The following is a 21,777-nucleotide window of genomic DNA, read 5'->3' on the forward strand; positions in this document are numbered from 1 at the left end:
TCCATACATATGCTGACATTACCGTATTACCTATATTACGGACTGTACCATGGCTTTCACATGTCTTGACATTACATATTACCTATATTACAGACTGTACCATGGCTGTCACATGTCTTGACATTACATATTACCTATATTACAGACTGTACCATGACTGTCACATGTCTTGACATTACATATTACCTATATTACAGACTGTACCATGGCTGTCACATGTCTTGACATTACATATTACCTATATTACAGACTGTACCATGGCTGTCACATGTCTTGACATTACATATTACCTATATTACAGACTGTACCATGACTGTCACATGTCTTGACATTACATATTACCTATATTACAGACTGTACCATGGCTGTCACATGTCTTGACATTACATATTACCTATATTACAGACTGTACCATGGCTGTCACATGTCTTGACATTACATATTACCTATATTACAGACTGTACCATGACTGTCACATGTCTTGACATTACATATTACCTATATTACAGACTGTACCATGGCTGTCACATGTCTTGACATTACATATTACCTATATTACAGACTGTACCATGGCTGTCACATGTCTTGACATTACATATTACCTATATTACAGACTGTACCATGGCTGTCACATGTCTTGACATTACATATTACCTTAACTAAGCGGCAAAAGAAAGTATAGGTTGGCAATTTGTAATTTTCCTAAAAACAGCGATAACTAGTGGAAAGTGGGTATTGGGAATATGGCTGCCCAAAAAACACCTCACCCGAACGCGCCACCTATGACGGCGCTCGTGCGGTGACTAAAAAATGGTGAAACAGGTCTCCCGCCTATGGCATAAACTGCACGTGCATGTTAGCTGTATAAATGCGTTCGTCTGCAGGGTATAACCACACGTGATGAAAGTACACAAAAGAAATGCCACGACTGTCACAGAAGCAGAGAGAGCCATCGGTATGGCCGAAATGGAGGCATCACAGGTCCAAATTGCCAGGTTTGGTTGTACACCATTGACAGTATCCAGGCTGATTCAACGGTACAGGCAGACAGGGAGGACACAGGACAGGCCTAGAACCGGACGACCCCGAGTGACAACACCACTGGAAGACGGTCAGATACGGCTCATTCACCTGCGAAACAGATTCGTAACGACGACGGCGACGGCAGCAACAGCGTTGGGACATCATATTAGCCAACGTACAGTACTACGACGACTTCGTGCTGCTGGAATCCGAGCGTATCGTCCTTTCCGAGGAATGGTACTGACTGCTTAACATCGACGCCTGAGACTGCGATGGGCGAGGCAGGTTCGACGCTGGCAAGTGAGAAATTGGCGTCGAGTGCTGTTTACTGATGAAAGTCGGTTTAACTTGTTTCGAAATGATGTCAGAGAACGAGTTTATCGATGCAGGGGGAACGTTTGGCTCCGGCGTGTATTCGAGAGGTCCATCCATTTGGCGGGGGAGGTGTCATGGTGTGGGGCGGTATTTGTGGAGATCAGAAGACTGATTTTGTGATTATACAGGGAAACCTGAACACTGTGCAGTACAGAGACCAAGTTGTGCTTCCGTTCTTACAAAACCAACAGCAGGGGACATTGTTTCAACACGACAATGACAGGCCCCATACTGCAAGACTTTCTGAACTTTCTAAACCAGCAGAACGTTGACGTTTTGCCCTGGCCTGCCCACTCACCCGATATGAATCCTTTTGAATATCTGTGGGACCATCTTAACAGACAGATTAGAACCATCAGCCATCAGCCTCCCGCCAACAGACAATAATTGCAGCAGGCCCGGAGAGACGAGTGGCAACGGATTCCAGTCCACGTCATCAGAAGACTGACGTCATCTATGAGGCGGCGTATCACAGCACGTGCATTGGGGCAGCTGGAGGTCATACACGCTATTGAAGGCAACTGTGTCGAAAATGAACTTGTAGTGTGTCTGACAGTTTTGGTGACATTTCAGGCAACTTTTGAAAATGAAATTTCTTACCCCACCATTGTTAACCTTGAGCTTACATTACCTGTGATTGCACAATTTCATTCAAACTGTGGTTGATCAATCATTTGTTACCACTCCCTAGATTATATTACAATGAAAATACGGTAATGTCGGGAATTGAACCCGGGTCTTCGGCGCGACGAGCGAACGCTTTAACTTAACTAGGTTACCCGACCGCCCTATTACCTATATAACAGACTGCATCTTGGCTGTCCCGTGTCTTGACATTACCGTATTACCTATATAACAAGTCATCATCTTCTCCTCCCCAACCGAAGTATAGATTTGAGTGGCCATTTACATGTTGATACACGTCACGTGACACGGCAACAACTCCTCCGGCATATTCGTGAAACGATATACTGGAAATACAAAGAGATTTATGGTCAAAGGGAGGTAACTCTTTGGACGGGTGCGCTACCACTGAAATGCCTACTGGAATCACAGTGAGTGAGTTGTGTTTAACGCCGCTTTTAACACTATTCCAGTTATATCGCGGCGTGTCAGCTTAATGTGGGAGGAAAACCCGAAGTGATGCAGGTCTCAGACGTTTACCACTTCGGTGAAACCCACGAGCACGGGTATGGTGCTGACAAACCTAGAAACATAATCGGGGCGAGCCGGTTTCTGGCGTGCCCAAGGGACGCAACTCTGACCAGCGAATCGCGGCGCCTTAGACGATTGGGCCACCCGTGCCCCCTTTTGGAATCACAAAGAGATGTGTGAGGATGAAGGCTCGTTCGCTGAAGAAATATTACAACAGTATTGCTTATAAACAAAGAAATAATATTGCCGTTGTATTTCAATACAAATTGAACAAATATTGCAGTACTATTTAAACTTAAAATGAATATACATTTCTGTCGTATTTTAATATTCATAAAACGAATAATTGTTGATTTTGTATTTCAACAAGAGATGAAGAAGTATTGACGTATTTCAGCGGCGTATAAGTTTGTTGTTCCATGGCGTCATGATATCAATGTGTTGGTCATGGCTTAGGTTAACGAAGGCTGCGTCCTTTATCATTCTCTCAGACGCCATATAGAGGTTAACATAACTGTCGAGAGTCACTAAACTGTTACCATAGTAACACAGGTGGGATTAAATATTATACTCGTTTCAATTGGAAGAAATTAGCAAGTCTCGGGCACACAGAAATATTTCACTGATGGTATAGCTTAAATCTTCTGTATGAGGCTCCGTATTTACCAATCAAACTTTGTAAATTCCAAAGTACCGTCACAACTCGTGTGGCATTAAGGTGTTTGCCATCACAATTAAATGTGATTGTTATAAAGATGTATCGAATGGGCTATGAAGTCCTTTCATGGAAAATTACCGAATGGTGTTAAGTGACGAAGGTGAGGCCCAGATTTCCACAAGTCTCTAAGGCAATAATTATAAGCTTAAATCATTATTTCTAGTTATAATCATATTTTCTAGATTATATAAACAATATGAACATGAGACTGGCGATCTTGATTTGCCTATTACAAAGATAGAATATACACCCAGGGACTTATCATTCAGTACAGCCTTGGAGCAAGGCTACCTGAGGCCCCGTGTCGATAGTATGGGTGTATAACTCTTTATGTTCTCCGGGGCATGTCGTAGCAAGTGGGGCGGTCGTGTAGCCTAGTGGTTAAAGCGTTCGCTCGTCACGCCGAAGACCCGGGCTCGATTCCCGACATGGGTACAATGTGTGAAGCCCATTTCTGGTGTCCCCCGTCGTGATATTGATGGAATATTCCTAAAAGCGGCGTAAAACCATACTCACTCACTCACTCACTCACTCGTAGCAAGTACATGCTTTCCTGGATGTACTCTACGTAGCTCGGACTTCCTCCAGTGCCGTCATGTGATCATACACAATATTTCTATATTTAATTATGCTGGGGAATTGAAAAAAAGGATTTTTCAGGAAAGTGGAATCCGTATGTCTGTCGTTGCTGAAATACCGTCTCGTGAAAATCCGACATTCACACACTTATGGAGTCATTGGAGTAGCCTGTGGTCCAGTCGGGAATTCGTTTGTCGTGGAAACTTCACATAGAAAGATATATTAACCGGTTATATCCTATAATAACAGCTTTAGCGAAAGACAGCCATGTGTCTGAGTGTGGCACCACACATCTATATAGCTAGGTTCAGGGTGGGAACCTACTTGTCAAGTTTGCTGTTGGACACAGCCATGTGTCTGGGCGTGGCACCACACGTCTAGGATCTGGGCTAGTTTAGGTGGGAACCTACTTGTCAAGTTTGCTGTTGGACACAGCCATGTGTCTGGGTGTGGCACCACACATCTAGGGTCTGGGCTAGATAAGGTGGGAACCTACTTGTCAAGTTTGCTGTTGGACACAGCCATGTGTCTGGGTGTGGCACCACACGTCTAGGATCTGGGCTAGATAAGGTGGGAACCTACTTGTCAAGTTTGCTGTTGGACACAGCCATGTGTCTGGGTGTGGCACCACACGTCTAGGATCTGGGCTAGATAAGGTGGGAACCTACTTGTCAAGTTTGCTGTTGGACACAGCCATGTGTCTGGGTGTGGCACCACACGTCTAGGATCTGAGCTAGATAAGGTGGGAACCTACTTGTCAAGTTTGCTGTTGGACACAGCCATGTGTCTGGGCGTGGCACCACATGTCTAGGATGTGGGCTAGATAAGGTGGGAACCTACTTGTCAAGTTTGCTGTTGGACACAGCCATGTGTCTGGGTGTGGCACCACACGTCTAGGATCTGGGCTAGATAAGGTGGGAACCTACTTGTCAAGTTTGCTGTTGGACACAGCCATGTGTCTGGGTGTGGCACCACACGTCTAGGATCTGGGCTAGATAAGGTGGGAACCTACTTGTCAAGTTTGCTGTTGGACACAGCCATGTGTCTGGGCGTGGCACCACATCGGTAGAGGTTGTGGTCTGTCACCGGCAAGAGATCCACATCGTGGAAGATAAAGCAGGTAAAGTTGTAAGTCTTGAGAGCCTCCACAAAGCCGATGTTCATCAGGAGGGCTCTGTTAAACGTCACGTTGGGCAGCTACAGCAGAAAGGTGCGTGCGTATTTAGGGGCTATCATAAATATACACAGTATGAGAGCATTTGCACAACTATGATAGAATATCATATACTTACATATGGGATAATTACTCAAATATGACATCCATGGGACTGTTACAACCGACCAGTATATGCTTATTTAGTGACTAATACGAGGGCTGGTCAAAAAGTAAAACAGAACTAATAATTGTGAAAGTGTTTTTAATATATTTGATTTCAGCATAATCTCCCTGCTTTTCAATACACTTGTCACATCGATAGTGAAGCTTTCCATTATAGTGAGGATGAATCCACCCTGAACAACCCATTCACGGCAGTTCCTCACGTCATCCTTGTCATAGCGCTTTTCGGGGGCGGTCGGGTAGCAAAGTGGTTCGTCACGCCGAAGTCCCGGGTTCGATTCTGACATGGGTACAATGTGTGAAGCCCATTTCTGGTGTCCCCTGCCGTGATATTGTTCTGTCAGTTTGTGAAACAGGCGGAAATCTCTTGGTGACAGGTCTGGCGCGTATGGAGGGTGAGGGTGCTCTTCGAACCCACATTCTGTCACACAGCAGACTTTGCAAGCGAGAGATGTGAGAAGGGCAAGGTCATGAAGATGTAGAACTCCAGCAGTCAACATTCCTCGACGCTTTTCTTTGATAGAATCTCTCAGGCGATAAAGAAAATCAGCATAGAAGGTACCGTAATCACCTCGTGATTTTCAAAGTAATCAGCATGGATCACACCCTTTGCATCCTATAATATACTGGCCATAACCTTCTTTACTGATCTTGAATACTTGAATTTCATTAGTGCCGGGGAAGTTAGATGGTGCCATTCCAGGGATTGACGTTTTGACTCGGGATTGTACTGGTAGACCCATGTTTCATCACCAGTTACTAATATCTCCTTGAATTTGACTAAATCCTCCTCAATTAGCTCTAATTTTTCTCTGGCAATGTCAGTTCTTTTTTCTAAAGTAAAAGAAAACTTTATGACTGCTCGGTTCTCGTGTTCTTTTCCATTTCTCTATCCGTTTGGACCCCTATTGCGTTCAAATGGCTGTCACTAAAACGGCCTCAACAGACTAAATACATTTGCAATAAACTACTAAATGTACTTCATTGACTAGTTCACTTTGTTATGACCCATAGTTGAAAGTTAGTCAGGTTTAGAACGTTTTCACCAGCCCTCGTATAAGTGACCAAGGGGCAGCTAGCTACAACAGAATACCTAATGCTTATCTATGAGCTTTGGCCCTCTCACCCGATCTACCACAACAATGTCATAAGGGATCTCTCACCCACCCTACCACAACAATGTCATAATGGATCTCTCACCCACCCTACCACAACAATGTCATAATGGATCTCTCACCCACCCTACCACAACAATGCCATAATGGATCTCTCACCCACTCTACCACAACAATGTCATAATGGATCTCTCACCCACTCTACCACAACAATGTCATGATGGATCTCTCACCCACTCTACCACAACAATGTCATAATGGATCTCTCACCCACTCTACCACAACAATGTCATAATGGATCTCTCACCCACTCTACCACAACAATGTCATAATGGATCTCTCACCCACTCTACCATAACAATGTCATGATGGATCTCTCACCCATCCTACCACAACAATGTCATAATGGATCTCTCGTCCACTCTACCACAACAATGTCATGATGGATCTCTCACCCACTCTACCACAACAATGTCATGATGGATCTCTCACCCACTCTACCACAACAATGTCATGATGGATCTCTCGTCCACTCTACCACAACAATGTCATGATGGATCTCTCACCCACTCTACCACAACAATGTCATGATGGATCTCTCACCCGCTTTATGACAAAAATGTCATAATGGATCTCTCACCCACTCTACAACAACGATGTCATGATGGATCTCTCACCCACCCTATCACAACAATGTCATAATGGATCTCTCGTCCACCCAACCACAACAATATCATAATGGATCGCTCACCCACTCTACCACAACAATGCCATAATGGATCTCTCACCCACTCTACCACAACAATATCATAATGGATCTCTCACCCACTCTACCACAACAATGTCATGATGGATCTCTCACCCACTCTACCACAACAATGTCATGATGGATCTCTCACCCACTCTACCACAATAATGTCATGATGGATCTCTCGTCCACTCTACCACAACAATGTCATGATGGATCTCTCACCCACTCTACCACAACAATGTCATGATGGATCTCTCACCCGCTTTATGACAAAAATGTCATAATGGATCTCTCGCCCACTCTACAACAACGATGTCATGATGGATCTCTCACCCACTCTACCACAATAATGTCATGATGGATCTCTCGTCCACTCTACCACAACAATGTCATGATGGATCTCTCACCCACTCTACCACAACAATGTCATGATAGATCTCTCACCCGCTTTATGACAAAAATGTCATAATGGATCTCTCGCCCACTCTACCACAACAATGTCATGATGGATCTCTCACCCACTCTACCACAACAATGTCATAATGGATCTCTCACCCATCCTACCACAACAATGTCATAATGGATCTCTCGTCCACTCTACCACAACAATGTCATGATGGATATCTCACCCAAACTAAAACTACAATGTCATGATGGATCTCTCACCCACTCTACCACAACGATGTCATGATGGATCTCTCACCCACCCAACCACAACAATGTCGTAATGGATCTCTCACCCACTCTACCACAACAATGTCATGATGGATCTCTCACCCACTCTACCAAAACAATGTCAGAATGGAACTTTCACCCACCCAACCACAAAAATGTCATAATGGATCTCTCACCCACTCTACCACAACAATGTCATAATGGAACTATCCCCCACTCTACCACAACAATGTCATAATGGATCTCTCGTCCACTCTACCACAACAATGTCATGATGGATCTCTCACCCACCCTACCACAACAATGTCCAAATGGAACTCTCACCCACTTTACCACAACAATGTCATAATGGATCTCTCACCCACTCTACCACAACAATGTCATGATGGATCTCTCACCCAGTCTACCACAACAATATCATAATGGATATCTCACCCAAACTAAAACTACAATGTCATGATGGATCTCTCACCCACTTTACCACAACAATGTCATGAAGGATCTCTCACCCACTCTACCACAACAATGTCATAATGGAACTCTCACCCACTCTATCACAACAATGTCATAATGGATCTCTCGTCCACTCTACCACAACAATGTCATGATGGATCTCTCACCCACCCTATCACAACAATGTCATAATGGATCTCTCGTCCACCCAACCACAACAATATCATAATGGATCGCTCACCCACTCTACCACAACAATGCCATAATGGATCTCTCACCCACTCTACCACAACAATATCATAATGGATCTCTCACCCACTCTACCACAACAATGTCATGATGGATCTCTCACCCACTCTACCACAACAATGTCATGATGGATCTCTCACCCACTCTACCACAATAATGTCATGATGGATCTCTCGTCCACTCTACCACAACAATGTCATGATGGATCTCTCACCCACTCTACCACAACAATGTCATGATGGATCTCTCACCCGCTTTATGACAAAAATGTCATAATGGATCTCTCGCCCACTCTACAACAACGATGTCATGATGGATCTCTCACCCACTCTACCACAATAATGTCATGATGGATCTCTCGTCCACTCTACCACAACAATGTCATGATGGATCTCTCACCCACTCTACCACAACAATGTCATGATGGATCTCTCACCCGCTTTATGACAAAAATGTCATAATGGATCTCTCGCCCACTCTACCACAACAATGTCATGATGGATCTCTCACCCACTCTACCACAACAATGTCATAATGGATCTCTCACCCATCCTACCACAACAATGTCATAATGGATCTCTCGTCCACTCTACCACAACAATGTCATGATGGATATCTCACCCAAACTAAAACTACAATGTCATGATGGATCTCTCACCCACTCTACCACAACGATGTCATGATGGATCTCTCACCCACCCAACCACAACAATGTCGTAATGGATCTCTCACCAACTCTACCACAACAATGTCATGATGGATCTCTCACCCACTCTACCAAAACAAAACAATGTCAGAATGGAACTTTCACCCACCCAACCACAACAATGTCATAATGGATCTCTCACCCACTCTACCACAACAATGTCATAATGGAACTATCCCCCACTCTACCACAACAATGTCATAATGGATCTCTCGTCCACCCAACCACAACAATATCATAATGGATCGCTCACCCACTCTACCACAACAATGCCATAATGGATCTCTCACCCACTCTAACACAACAATATCATAATGGATCTCTCACCCACTCTACCACAACAATGTCATGATGGATCTCTCACCCACTCTACCACAACAATGTCATAATGGAACTATCCCCCACTCTACCACAACAATGTCATAATGGATCTCTCGTCCACTCTACCACAACAATGTCATGATGGATCTCTCGTCCACTCTACCACAACAATGTCATGATGGATCTCTCACCCACTCTACCACAACAATGTCATGATGGATCTCTCACCCACTCTACCACAACAATGTCATGATGGATCTCTCGTCCACTCTACCACAACAATGTCATGATGGATCTCTCACCCACTCTACCACAACAATGTCATGATGGATCTCTCACCCGCTTTATGACAAAAATGTCATAATGGATCTCTCACCCACTCTACAACAACGATGTCATGATGGATCTCTCACCCACCCTATCACAACAATGTCATAATGGATCTCTCGTCCACCCAACCACAACAATATCATAATGGATCGCTCACCCACTCTACCACAACAATGCCATAATGGATCTCTCACCCACTCTACCACAACAATATCATAATGGATCTCTCACCCACTCTACCACAACAATGTCATGATGGATCTCTCACCCACTCTACCACAACAATGTCATGATGGATCTCTCACCCACTCTACCACAATAATGTCATGATGGATCTCTCGTCCACTCTACCACAACAATGTCATGATGGATCTCTCACCCACTCTACCACAACAATGTCATGATGGATCTCTCAACCGCTTTATGACAAAAATGTCATAATGGATCTCTCACCCACTCTACAACAACGATGTCATGATGGATCTCTCACCCACTCTACCACAACAATGTCATGATGGATCTCTCACCCATCCTACCACAACAATGTCATAATGGATCTCTCGTCCACCCAACCACAACAATATCATAATGGATCGCTCACCCACTCTACCACAACAATGCCATAATGGATCTCTCACCCACTCTACCACAACAATATCATAATGGATCTCTCACCCACTCTACCACAACAATGTCATGATGGATCTCTCACCCACTCTACCACAACAATGTCATGATGGATCTCTCACCCACTCTACCACAATAATGTCATGATGGATCTCTCGTCCACTCTACCACAACAATGTCATGATGGATCTCTCACCCACTCTACCACAACAATGTCATGATGGATCTCTCACCCGCTTTATGACAAAAATGTCATAATGGATCTCTCGTCCACTCTACCACAACAATGTCATGATGGATCTCTCACCCACTCTACCACAACAATGTCATGATGGATCTCTCACCCACTCTACCACAACAATGTCATGATGGATCTCTCACCCATCCTACCACAACAATGTCATAATGGATCTCTCGTCCACCCAACCACAACAATATCATAATGGATCGCTCACCCACTCTACCACAACAATGCCATAATGGATCTCTCACCCACTCTACCACAACAATATCATAATGGATCTCTCACCCACTCTACCACAACAATGTCATGATGGATCTCTCACCCACTCTACCACAACAATGTCATGATGGATCTCTCACCCACTCTACCACAATAATGTCATGATGGATCTCTCGTCCACTCTACCACAACAATGTCATGATGGATCTCTCACCCACTCTACCACAACAATGTCATGATGGATCTCTCACCCGCTTTATGACAAAAATGTCATAATGGATCTCTCGTCCACTCTACCACAACAATGTCATGATGGATCTCTCACCCACTCTACCACAACAATGTCATGATGGATCTCTCACCCACTCTACCACAACAATGTCATGATGGATCTCTCGTCCACTCTACCACAACAATGTCATGATGGATCTCTCACCCACTCTACCACAACAATGTCATGATGGATCTCTCACCCGCTTTATGACAAAAATGTCATAATGGATCTCTCACCCACTCTACAACAACGATGTCATGATGGATCTCTCACCCACCCTATCACAACAATGTCATAATGGATCTCTCGTCCACCCAACCACAACAATATCATAATGGATCGCTCACCCACTCTACCACAACAATATCATAATGGATCTCTCACCCACTCTACCACAACAATGTCATGATGGATCTCTCACCCACTCTACCACAACAATGTCATGATGGATCTCTCACCCACTCTACCACAATAATGTCATGATGGATCTCTCGTCCACTCTACCACAACAATGTCATGATGGATCTCTCACCCACTCTACCACAACAATGTCATGATGGATCTCTCACCCGCTTTATGACAAAAATGTCATAATGGATCTCTCGCCCACTCTACAACAACGATGTCATGATGGATCTCTCACCCACTCTACCACAATAATGTCATGATGGATCTCTCGTCCACTCTACCACAACAATGTCATGATGGATCTCTCACCCACTCTACCACAACAATGTCATGATGGATCTCTCACCCGCTTTATGACAAAAATGTCATAATGGATCTCTCGCCCACTCTACCACAACAATGTCATGATGGATCTCTCACCCACTCTACCACAACAATGTCATAATGGATCTCTCACCCATCCTACCACAACAATGTCATAATGGATCTCTCGTCCACTCTACCACAACAATGTCATGATGGATATCTCACCCAAACTAAAACTACAATGTCATGATGGATCTCTCACCCACTCTACCACAACGATGTCATGATGGATCTCTCACCCACCCAACCACAACAATGTCATGATGGATCTCTCACCCACTCTACCACAACAATGTCATGATGGATCTCTCACCCACTCTACCAAAACAATGTCAGAATGGAACTTTCACCCACCCAACCACAACAATGTCATAATGGATCTCTCACCCACTCTACCACAACAATGTCATAATGGATCTCTCGTCCACTCTACCACAACAATGTCATGATGGATCTCTCACCCACTCTACCACAACAATGTCATGATGGATCTCTCACCCACTCTACCACAACAATGTCATGATGGATCTCTCGTCCACTCTACCACAACAATGTCATGATGGATCTCTCACCCACTCTACCACAACAATGTCATGATGGATCTCTCACCCGCTTTATGACAAAAATGTCATAATGGATCTCTCACCCACTCTACAACAACGATGTCATGATGGATCTCTCACCCACCCTATCACAACAATGTCATAATGGATCTCTCGTCCACCCAACCACAACAATATCATAATGGATCGCTCACCCACTCTACCACAACAATATCATAATGGATCTCTCACCCACTCTACCACAACAATGTCATGATGGATCTCTCACCCACTCTACCACAACAATGTCATGATGGATCTCTCACCCACTCTACCACAATAATGTCATGATGGATCTCTCGTCCACTCTACCACAACAATGTCATGATGGATCTCTCACCCACTCTACCACAACAATGTCATGATGGATCTCTCACCCGCTTTATGACAAAAATGTCATAATGGATCTCTCGCCCACTCTACAACAACGATGTCATGATGGATCTCTCACCCACTCTACCACAATAATGTCATGATGGATCTCTCGTCCACTCTACCACAACAATGTCATGATGGATCTCTCACCCACTCTACCACAACAATGTCATGATGGATCTCTCACCCGCTTTATGACAAAAATGTCATAATGGATCTCTCGCCCACTCTACCACAACAATGTCATGATGGATCTCTCACCCACTCTACCACAACAATGTCATAATGGATCTCTCACCCATCCTACCACAACAATGTCATAATGGATCTCTCGTCCACTCTACCACAACAATGTCATGATGGATATCTCACCCAAACTAAAACTACAATGTCATGATGGATCTCTCACCCACTCTACCACAACGATGTCATGATGGATCTCTCACCCACCCAACCACAACAATGTCGTAATGGATCTCTCACCCACTCTACCACAACAATGTCATGATGGATCTCTCACCCACTCTACCAAAACAATGTCAGAATGGAACTTTCACCCACCCAACCACAACAATGACATAATGGATCTCTCACCCACTCTACCACAACAATGTCATAATGGAACTATCCCCCACTCTACCACAACAATGTCATAATGGATCTCTCGTCCACCCAACCACAACAATATCATAATGGATCGCTCACCCACTCTACCACAACAATGCCATAATGGATCTCTCACCCACTCTACCACAACAATATCATAATGGATCTCTCACCCACTCTACCACAACAATGTCATGATGGATCTCTCACCCACTCTACCACAACAATGTCATAATGGAACTATCCCCCACTCTACCACAACAATGTCATAATGGATCTCTCGTCCACTCTACCACAACAATGTCATGATGGATCTCTCGTCCACTCTACCACAACAATGTCATGATGGATCTCTCACCCACTCTACCACAACAATATCATAATGGATCTCTCACCCACTCTACCACAACAATGTCATGATGGATCTCTCACCCACTCTACCACAACAATGTCATGCTGGATCTCTCACCCACTCTACCACAACAATGTCATGATGGATCTCTCGTCCACTCTACCACAACAATGTCATGATGGATCTCTCACCCACTCTACCACAACAATGTCATGATGGATCTCTCACCCGCTTTATGACAAAAATGTCATAATGGATCTCTCACCCACTCTACAACAACGATGTCATGATGGATCTCTCACCCACCCTATCACAACAATGTCATAATGGATCTCTCGTCCACCCAACCACAACAATATCATAATGGATCGCTCACCCACTCTACCACAGCAATGCCATAATGGATCTCTCACCCACTCTACCACAACAATATCATAATGGATCTCTCACCCACTCTACCACAACAATGTCATGATGGATCTCTCACCCACTCTACCACAACAATGTCATGATGGATCTCTCACCCACTCTACCACAATAATGTCATGATGGATCTCTCGTCCACTCTACCACAACAATGTCATGATGGATCTCTCACCCACTCTACCACAACAATGTCATGATGGATCTCTCACCCGCTTTATGACAAAAATGTCATAATGGATCTCTCACCCACTCTACAACAACGATGTCATGATGGATCTCTCACCCACCCTACCACAACAATGTCATAATGGATCTCTCACCCACTCTACCACAACAATGTCATAATGGATCTCTCACCCACTCTACCACAACAATGTCATGATGGATCTCTCACCCACTCTACCACAACAATGTCATGATGGATCTCTCACCCATCCTACCACAACAATGTCATAATGGATCTCTCGTCCACTCTACCACAACAATGTCATGATGGATCTCTCACCCACTCTACCACAACAATGTCATGATGGATCTCTCACCCACTCTACCACAACAATGTCATGATGGATCTCTCGTCCACTCTACCACAACAATGTCATGATGGATCTCTCACCCACTCTACCACAACAATGTCATGATGGATCTCTCACCCGCTTTATGACAAAAATGTCATAATGGATCTCTCACCCACTCTACAACAACGATGTCATGATGGATCTCTCACCCACCCTATCACAACAATGTCATAATGGATCTCTCGTCCACCCAACCACAACAATATCATAATGGATCGCTCACCCACTCTACCACAACAATGCCATAATGGATCTCTCACCCACTCTACCACAACAATATCATAATGGATCTCTCACCCACTCTACCACAACAATGTCATGATGGATCTCTCACCCACTCTACCACAACAATGTCATGATGGATCTCTCACCCACTCTACCACAATAATGTCATGATGGATCTCTCGTCCACTCTACCACAACAATGTCATGATGGATCTCTCACCCACTCTACCACAACAATGTCATGATGGATCTCTCACCCGCTTTATGACAAAAATGTCATAATGGATCTCTCGCCCACTCTACAACAACGATGTCATGATGGATCTCTCACCCACTCTACCACAATAATGTCATGATGGATCTCTCGTCCACTCTACCACAACAATGTCATGATGGATCTCTCACCCACTCTACCACAACAATGTCATGATGGATCTCTCACCCGCTTTATGACAAAAATGTCATAATGGATCTCTCGCCCACTCTACCACAACAATGTCATGATGGATCTCTCACCCACTCTACCACAACAATGTCATAATGGATCTCTCACCCATCCTACCACAACAATGTCATAATGGATCTCTCGTCCACTCTACCACAACAATGTCATGATGGATATCTCACCCAAACTAAAACTACAATGTCATGATGGATCTCTCACCCACTCTACCACAACGATGTCATGATGGATCTCTCACCCACCCAACCACAACAATGTCGTAATGGATCTCTCACCCACTCTACCACAACAATGTCATGATGGATCTCTCACCCACTCTACCAAAACAATGTCAGAATGGAACTTTCACCCACCCAACCACAACAATGTCATAATGGATCTCTCACCCACTCTACCACAACAATGTCATAATGGAACTATCCCCCACTCTACCACAACAATGTCATAATGGATCTCTCGTCCACTCTACCACAACAATGTCATGATGGATCTCTCACCCACTCTACCACAACAATGTCCAAATGGAACTCTCACCCACTTTACCACAACAATGTCATAATGGATCTCTCACCCACTCTACCACAACAATGTCATGATGGATCTCTCACCCAGTCTACCACAACAATATCATAATGGATATCTCACCCAAACTAAAACTACAATGTCATGATGGATCTCTCACCCACTTTACTACAACAATGTCATGAAGGATCTCTCACCCACTCTACCACAACAATGTCATAATGGAACTCTCACCCACTCTACCACAACAATGTCATAATGGAACTCTCACCCACTCTATCACAACAATGTCATAATGGAACTCTCCCCCCCCCCCCCCCCCCCTCCCCCCCGTACCACAACAATGTCATGAGGGATCTCTCGTCCACTCTACCACAACAATGTCATGATGGATCTCTCACCCACCCTATCACAACAATGTCATAATGGATCTCTCGTCCACCCAACCACAACAATATCATAATGGATCGCTCACCCACTCTACCACAACAATGCCATAATGGATCTCTCACCCACTCTACCACAACAATATCATAATGGATCTCTCACCCACTCTACCACAACAATGTCATGATGGATCTCTCACCCACTCTACCACAACAATGTCATGATGGATCTCTCACCCACTCTACCACAATAATGTCATGATGGATCTCTCGTCCACTCTACCACAACAATGTCATGATGGATCTCTCACCCACTCTACCACAACAATGTCATGATGGATCTCTCACCCGCTTTATGACAAAAATGTCATAATGGATCTCTCGCCCACTCTACAACAACGATGTCATGATGGATCTCTCACCCACTCTACCACAATAATGTCATGATGGATCTCTCGTCCACTCTACCACAACAATGTCATGATGGATCTCTCACCCACTCTACCACAACAATGTCATGATGGATCTCTCACCCGCTTTATGACAAAAATGTCATAATGGATCTCTCGCCCACTCTACCACAACAATGTCATGATGGATCTCTCACCCACTCTACCACAACAATGTCATAATGGATCTCTCACCCATCCTACCACAACAATGTCATAATGGATCTCTCGTCCACTCTACCACAACAATGTCATGATGGATATCTCACCCAAACTAAAACTACAATGTCATGATGGATCTCTCACCCACTCTACCACAACGATGTCATGATGGATCTCTCACCCACCCAACCACAACAATGTCGTAATGGATCTCTCACCCACTCTACCACAACAATGTCATGATGGATCTCTCACCCACTCTACCAAAACAATGTCAGAATGGAACTTTCACCCACCCAACCACAACAATGTCATAATGGATCTCTCACCCACTCTACCACAACAATGTCATAATGGAACTATCCCCCACTCTACCACAACAATGTCATAATGGATCTCTCGTCCACCCAACCACAACAATATCATAATGGATCGTTCACCCACTCTACCACAACAATGCCATAATGGATCTCTCACCCACTCTACCACAACAATATCATAATGGATCTCTCACCCACTCTACCACAACAATGTCATGATGGATCTCTCACCCACTCTACCACAACAATGTCATAATGGAACTATCCCCCACTCTACCACAACAATGTCATAAGGGATCTCTCGTCCACTCTACCACAACAATGTCATGATGGATCTCTCGTCCACTCTACCACAACAATGTCATGATGGATCTCTCACCCACTCTACCACAACAATGTCATGATGGATCTCTCACCCACTCTACCACAACAATGTCATGATGGATCTCTCGTCCACTCTACCACAACAATGTCATGATGGATCTCTCACCCACTCTACCACAACAATGTCATGATGGATCTCTCACCCGCTTTATGACAAAAATGTCATAATGGATCTCTCACCCACTCTACAACAACGATGTCATGATGGATCTCTCACCCACCCTATCACAACAATGTCATAATGGATCTCTCGTCCACCCAACCACAACAATATCATAATGGATCGCTCACCCACTCTACCACAACAATGCCATAATGGATCTCTCACCCACTCTACCACAACAATATCATAATGGATCTCTCACCCACTCTACCACAACAATGTCATGATGGATCTCTCACCCACTCTACCACAACAATGTCATGATGGATCTCTCACCCACTCTACCACAATAATGTCATGATGGATCTCTCGTCCACTCTACCACAACAATGTCATGATGGATCTCTCGTCCACTCTACCACAACAATGTCATGATGGATCTCTCACCCGCTTTATGACAAAAATGTCATAATGGATCTCTCACCCACTCTACAACAACGATGTCATGATGGATCTCTCACCCACCCTACCACAACAATGTCATAATGGATCTCTCACCCACTCTACCACAACAATGTCATAATGGATCTCTCACCCACTCTACCACAACAATGTCATGATGGATCTCTCACCCACTCTACCACAACAATGTCATGATGGATCTCTCACCCATCCTACCACAACAATGTCATAATGGATCTCTCGTCCACTCTACCACAACAATGTCATGATGGATCTCTCACCCACTCTACCACAACAATGTCATGATGGATCTCTCACCCACTCTACCACAACAATGTCATGATGGATCTCTCGTCCACTCTACCACAACAATGTCATGATGGATCTCTCACCCACTCTACCACAACAATGTCATGATGGATCTCTCACCCGCTTTATGACAAAAATGTCATAATGGATCTCTCACCCACTCTACAACAACGATGTCATGATGGATCTCTCACCCACCCTATCACAACAATGTCATAATGGATCTCTCGTCCACCCAACCACAACAATATCATAATGGATCGCTCACCCACTCTACCACAACAATGCCATAATGGATCTCTCACCCACTCTACCACAACAATATCATAATGGATCTCTCACCCACTCTACCACAACAATGTCATGATGGATCTCTCACCCACTCTACCACAACAATGTCATGATGGATCTCTCACCCACTCTACCACAATAATGTCATGATGGATCTCTCGTCCACTCTACCACAACAATGTCATGATGGATCTCTCACCCACTCTACCACAACAATGTCATGATGGATCTCTCACCCGCTTTATGACAAAAATGTCATAATGGATCTCTCGCCCACTCTACAACAACGATGTCATGATGGATCTCTCACCCACTCTACCACAATAATGTCATGATGGATCTCTCGTCCACTCTACCACAACAATGTCATGATGGATCTCTCACCCACTCTACCACAACAATGTCATGATGGATCTCTCACCCGCTTTATGACAAAAATGTCATAATGGATCTCTCGCCCACTCTACCACAACAATGTCATGATGGATCTCTCACCCACTCTACCACAACAATGTCATAATGGATCTCTCACCCATCCTACCACAACAATGTCATAATGGATCTCTCGTCCACTCTACCACAACAATGTCATGATGGATATCTCACCCAAACTAAAACTACAATGTCATGATGGATCTCTCACCCACTCTACCACAACGATGTCATGATGGATCTCTCACCCACCCAACCACAACAATGTCGTAATGGATCTCTCACCCACTCTACCACAACAATGTCATGATGGATCTCTCACCCACTCTACCAAAACAATGTCAGAATGGAACTTTCACCCACCCAACCACAACAATGTCATAATGAATCTCTCACCCACTCTACCACAACAATGTCATAATGGAACTATCCCCCACTCTACCACAACAATGTCATAATGGATCTCTCGTCCACTCTACCACGACAATGTCATGATGGATCTCTCACCCACCCTACCACAACAATGTCCAAATGGAACTCTCACCCACTTTACCACAACAATGTCATAATGGATCTCTCACCCACTCTACCACAACAATGTCATGATGGATCTCTCACCCAGTCTACCACAACAATATCATAATGGATATCTCACCCAAACTAAAACTACAATGTCATGATGGATCTCTCACCCACTTTACCACAACAATGTCATGAAGGATCTCTCACCCACTCTACCACAACAATGTCATAATGGAACTCTCACCCACTCTATCACAACAATGTCATAATGGAACTCTCCCCCCCCCCCCCCCCCCCCCCCCCCCGTACCACAACAATGTCATGATGGATCTCTCGTCCACTCTACCACAACAATGTCATGATGGATCTCTCACCCACCCTATCACAACAATGTCATAATGGATCTCTCGTCCACCCAACCACAACAATATCATAATGGATCGCTCACCCACTCTACCACAACAATGCCATAATGGATCTCTCACCCACTCTACCACAACAATATCATAATGGATCTCTCACCCACTCTACCACAACAATGTCATGATGGATCTCTCACCCACTCTACCACAACAATGTCATGATGGATCTCTCACCCACTCTACCACAATAATGTCATGATGGATCTCTCGTCCACTCTACCACAACAATGTCATGATGGATCTCTCACCCACTCTACCACAACAATGTCATGAAGGATCTCTCACCCGCTTTATGACAAAAATGTCATAATGGATCTCTCACCCACTCTACAACAACGATGTCATGATGGATCTCTCACCCACCCTACCACAACAATGTCATGATGGATCTCTCACCCACTCTACCACAACAATGTCATAATGGATCTCTCACCCATCCTACCACAACAATGTCATAATGGATATCTCGTCCACTCTACCACAACAATGTCATGATGGATATCTCACCCAAACTAAAACTACAATGTCATGATTGATCTCTCACCCACTCTACCACAACGATGTCATGATGGATCTCTCACCCACCCAACCACAACAATGTCGTAATGGATCTCTCACCCACTCTACCACAACAATGTCATGATGGATCTCTCACCCACTCTACCACAACAATGTCATAATGGAACTGTCACCCACTCTACGACAACAATGTCATAATGGATCTCTCGTCCACTCTACCACAACAATGTCATGATGGATCTCTCACCCACCCTACCACAACAATGTCCAAATGGAACTCTCACCCACTTTACCACAACAATGTCATAATGGATCTCTCACCCACTCTACCACAACAATGTCATGATGGATCTCTCACCCAGTCTACCACAACAATGTCATAATGGATATCTCACCCAAACTAAAACTACAATGTCATGATGGATCTCTCACCCACCCTACCACAACAATGTCCAAATGGAACTCTCACCCACTTTACCACAACAATGTCATGAAGGATCTCTCACCCACTCTACCACAACAATGTCATAATCGAACTCTCACCCACTCTACCACAACAATGTCATAATGGAACTCTCACCCACCCTATCACAACAATGTCATGATGGATCTCCCACCCAGTCTACCACAACAATGTCATAATGGATCTCTCACCCACTCTATTACAACAATGTCATGAAGGATCTCTCCCCCACCCTACCACAACAATGTCATAATGGATCTCTCACCCACTCTATCACAACAATGTCATAATGGATCTCTCACCCACTCTATCACAACAATGTCATGAAGGATCTCTCACCCACTCTACCACAACAATGACATGAAGGATCTCTCACCCACTCTACCACAACAATGTCATGAAGGATCTCTCACCCGGTGTATGACAACAATGTCATGAGGGATCTCTCGTCCAATCTACCACAACAATATCATGAAG

The 21,777-nt window shown here is 44.4% G+C and overlaps 1 protein-coding gene across 4 annotated transcripts in view; it reads right to left on the reverse strand.

The window, feature by feature from the left end:
* The window catches only part of LOC124124177 (beta-1,4-galactosyltransferase 4-like), a 74,084-nt gene that overhangs the window by 7,163 nt on the left and 45,144 nt on the right, over positions 1–21,777 (reverse strand). For 3 of the 4 annotated variants that reach the window (XM_046487275.2, XM_046487274.2, XM_046487272.2), the window contains exons 4-5: positions 4,863–5,047; positions 2,247–2,369 (exon numbers count right to left, since the gene is read on the reverse strand). In XM_046487275.2, the coding sequence (XP_046343231.1) occupies positions 2,247–2,369; positions 4,863–5,047 (308 nt within the window). The remainder of the gene's footprint in view (positions 1–2,246; positions 2,370–4,862; positions 5,048–21,777) is intronic. The other variant, XM_046487276.2, reaches the window with a different exon arrangement.

This window comes from Haliotis rufescens, unplaced genomic scaffold (genome assembly GCF_023055435.1).
Source record: "Haliotis rufescens isolate VD_foot unplaced genomic scaffold, xgHalRufe1.0.p SCAF_1, whole genome shotgun sequence".
Taxonomy (NCBI): Eukaryota; Metazoa; Mollusca; class Gastropoda; order Lepetellida; family Haliotidae; genus Haliotis; species Haliotis rufescens.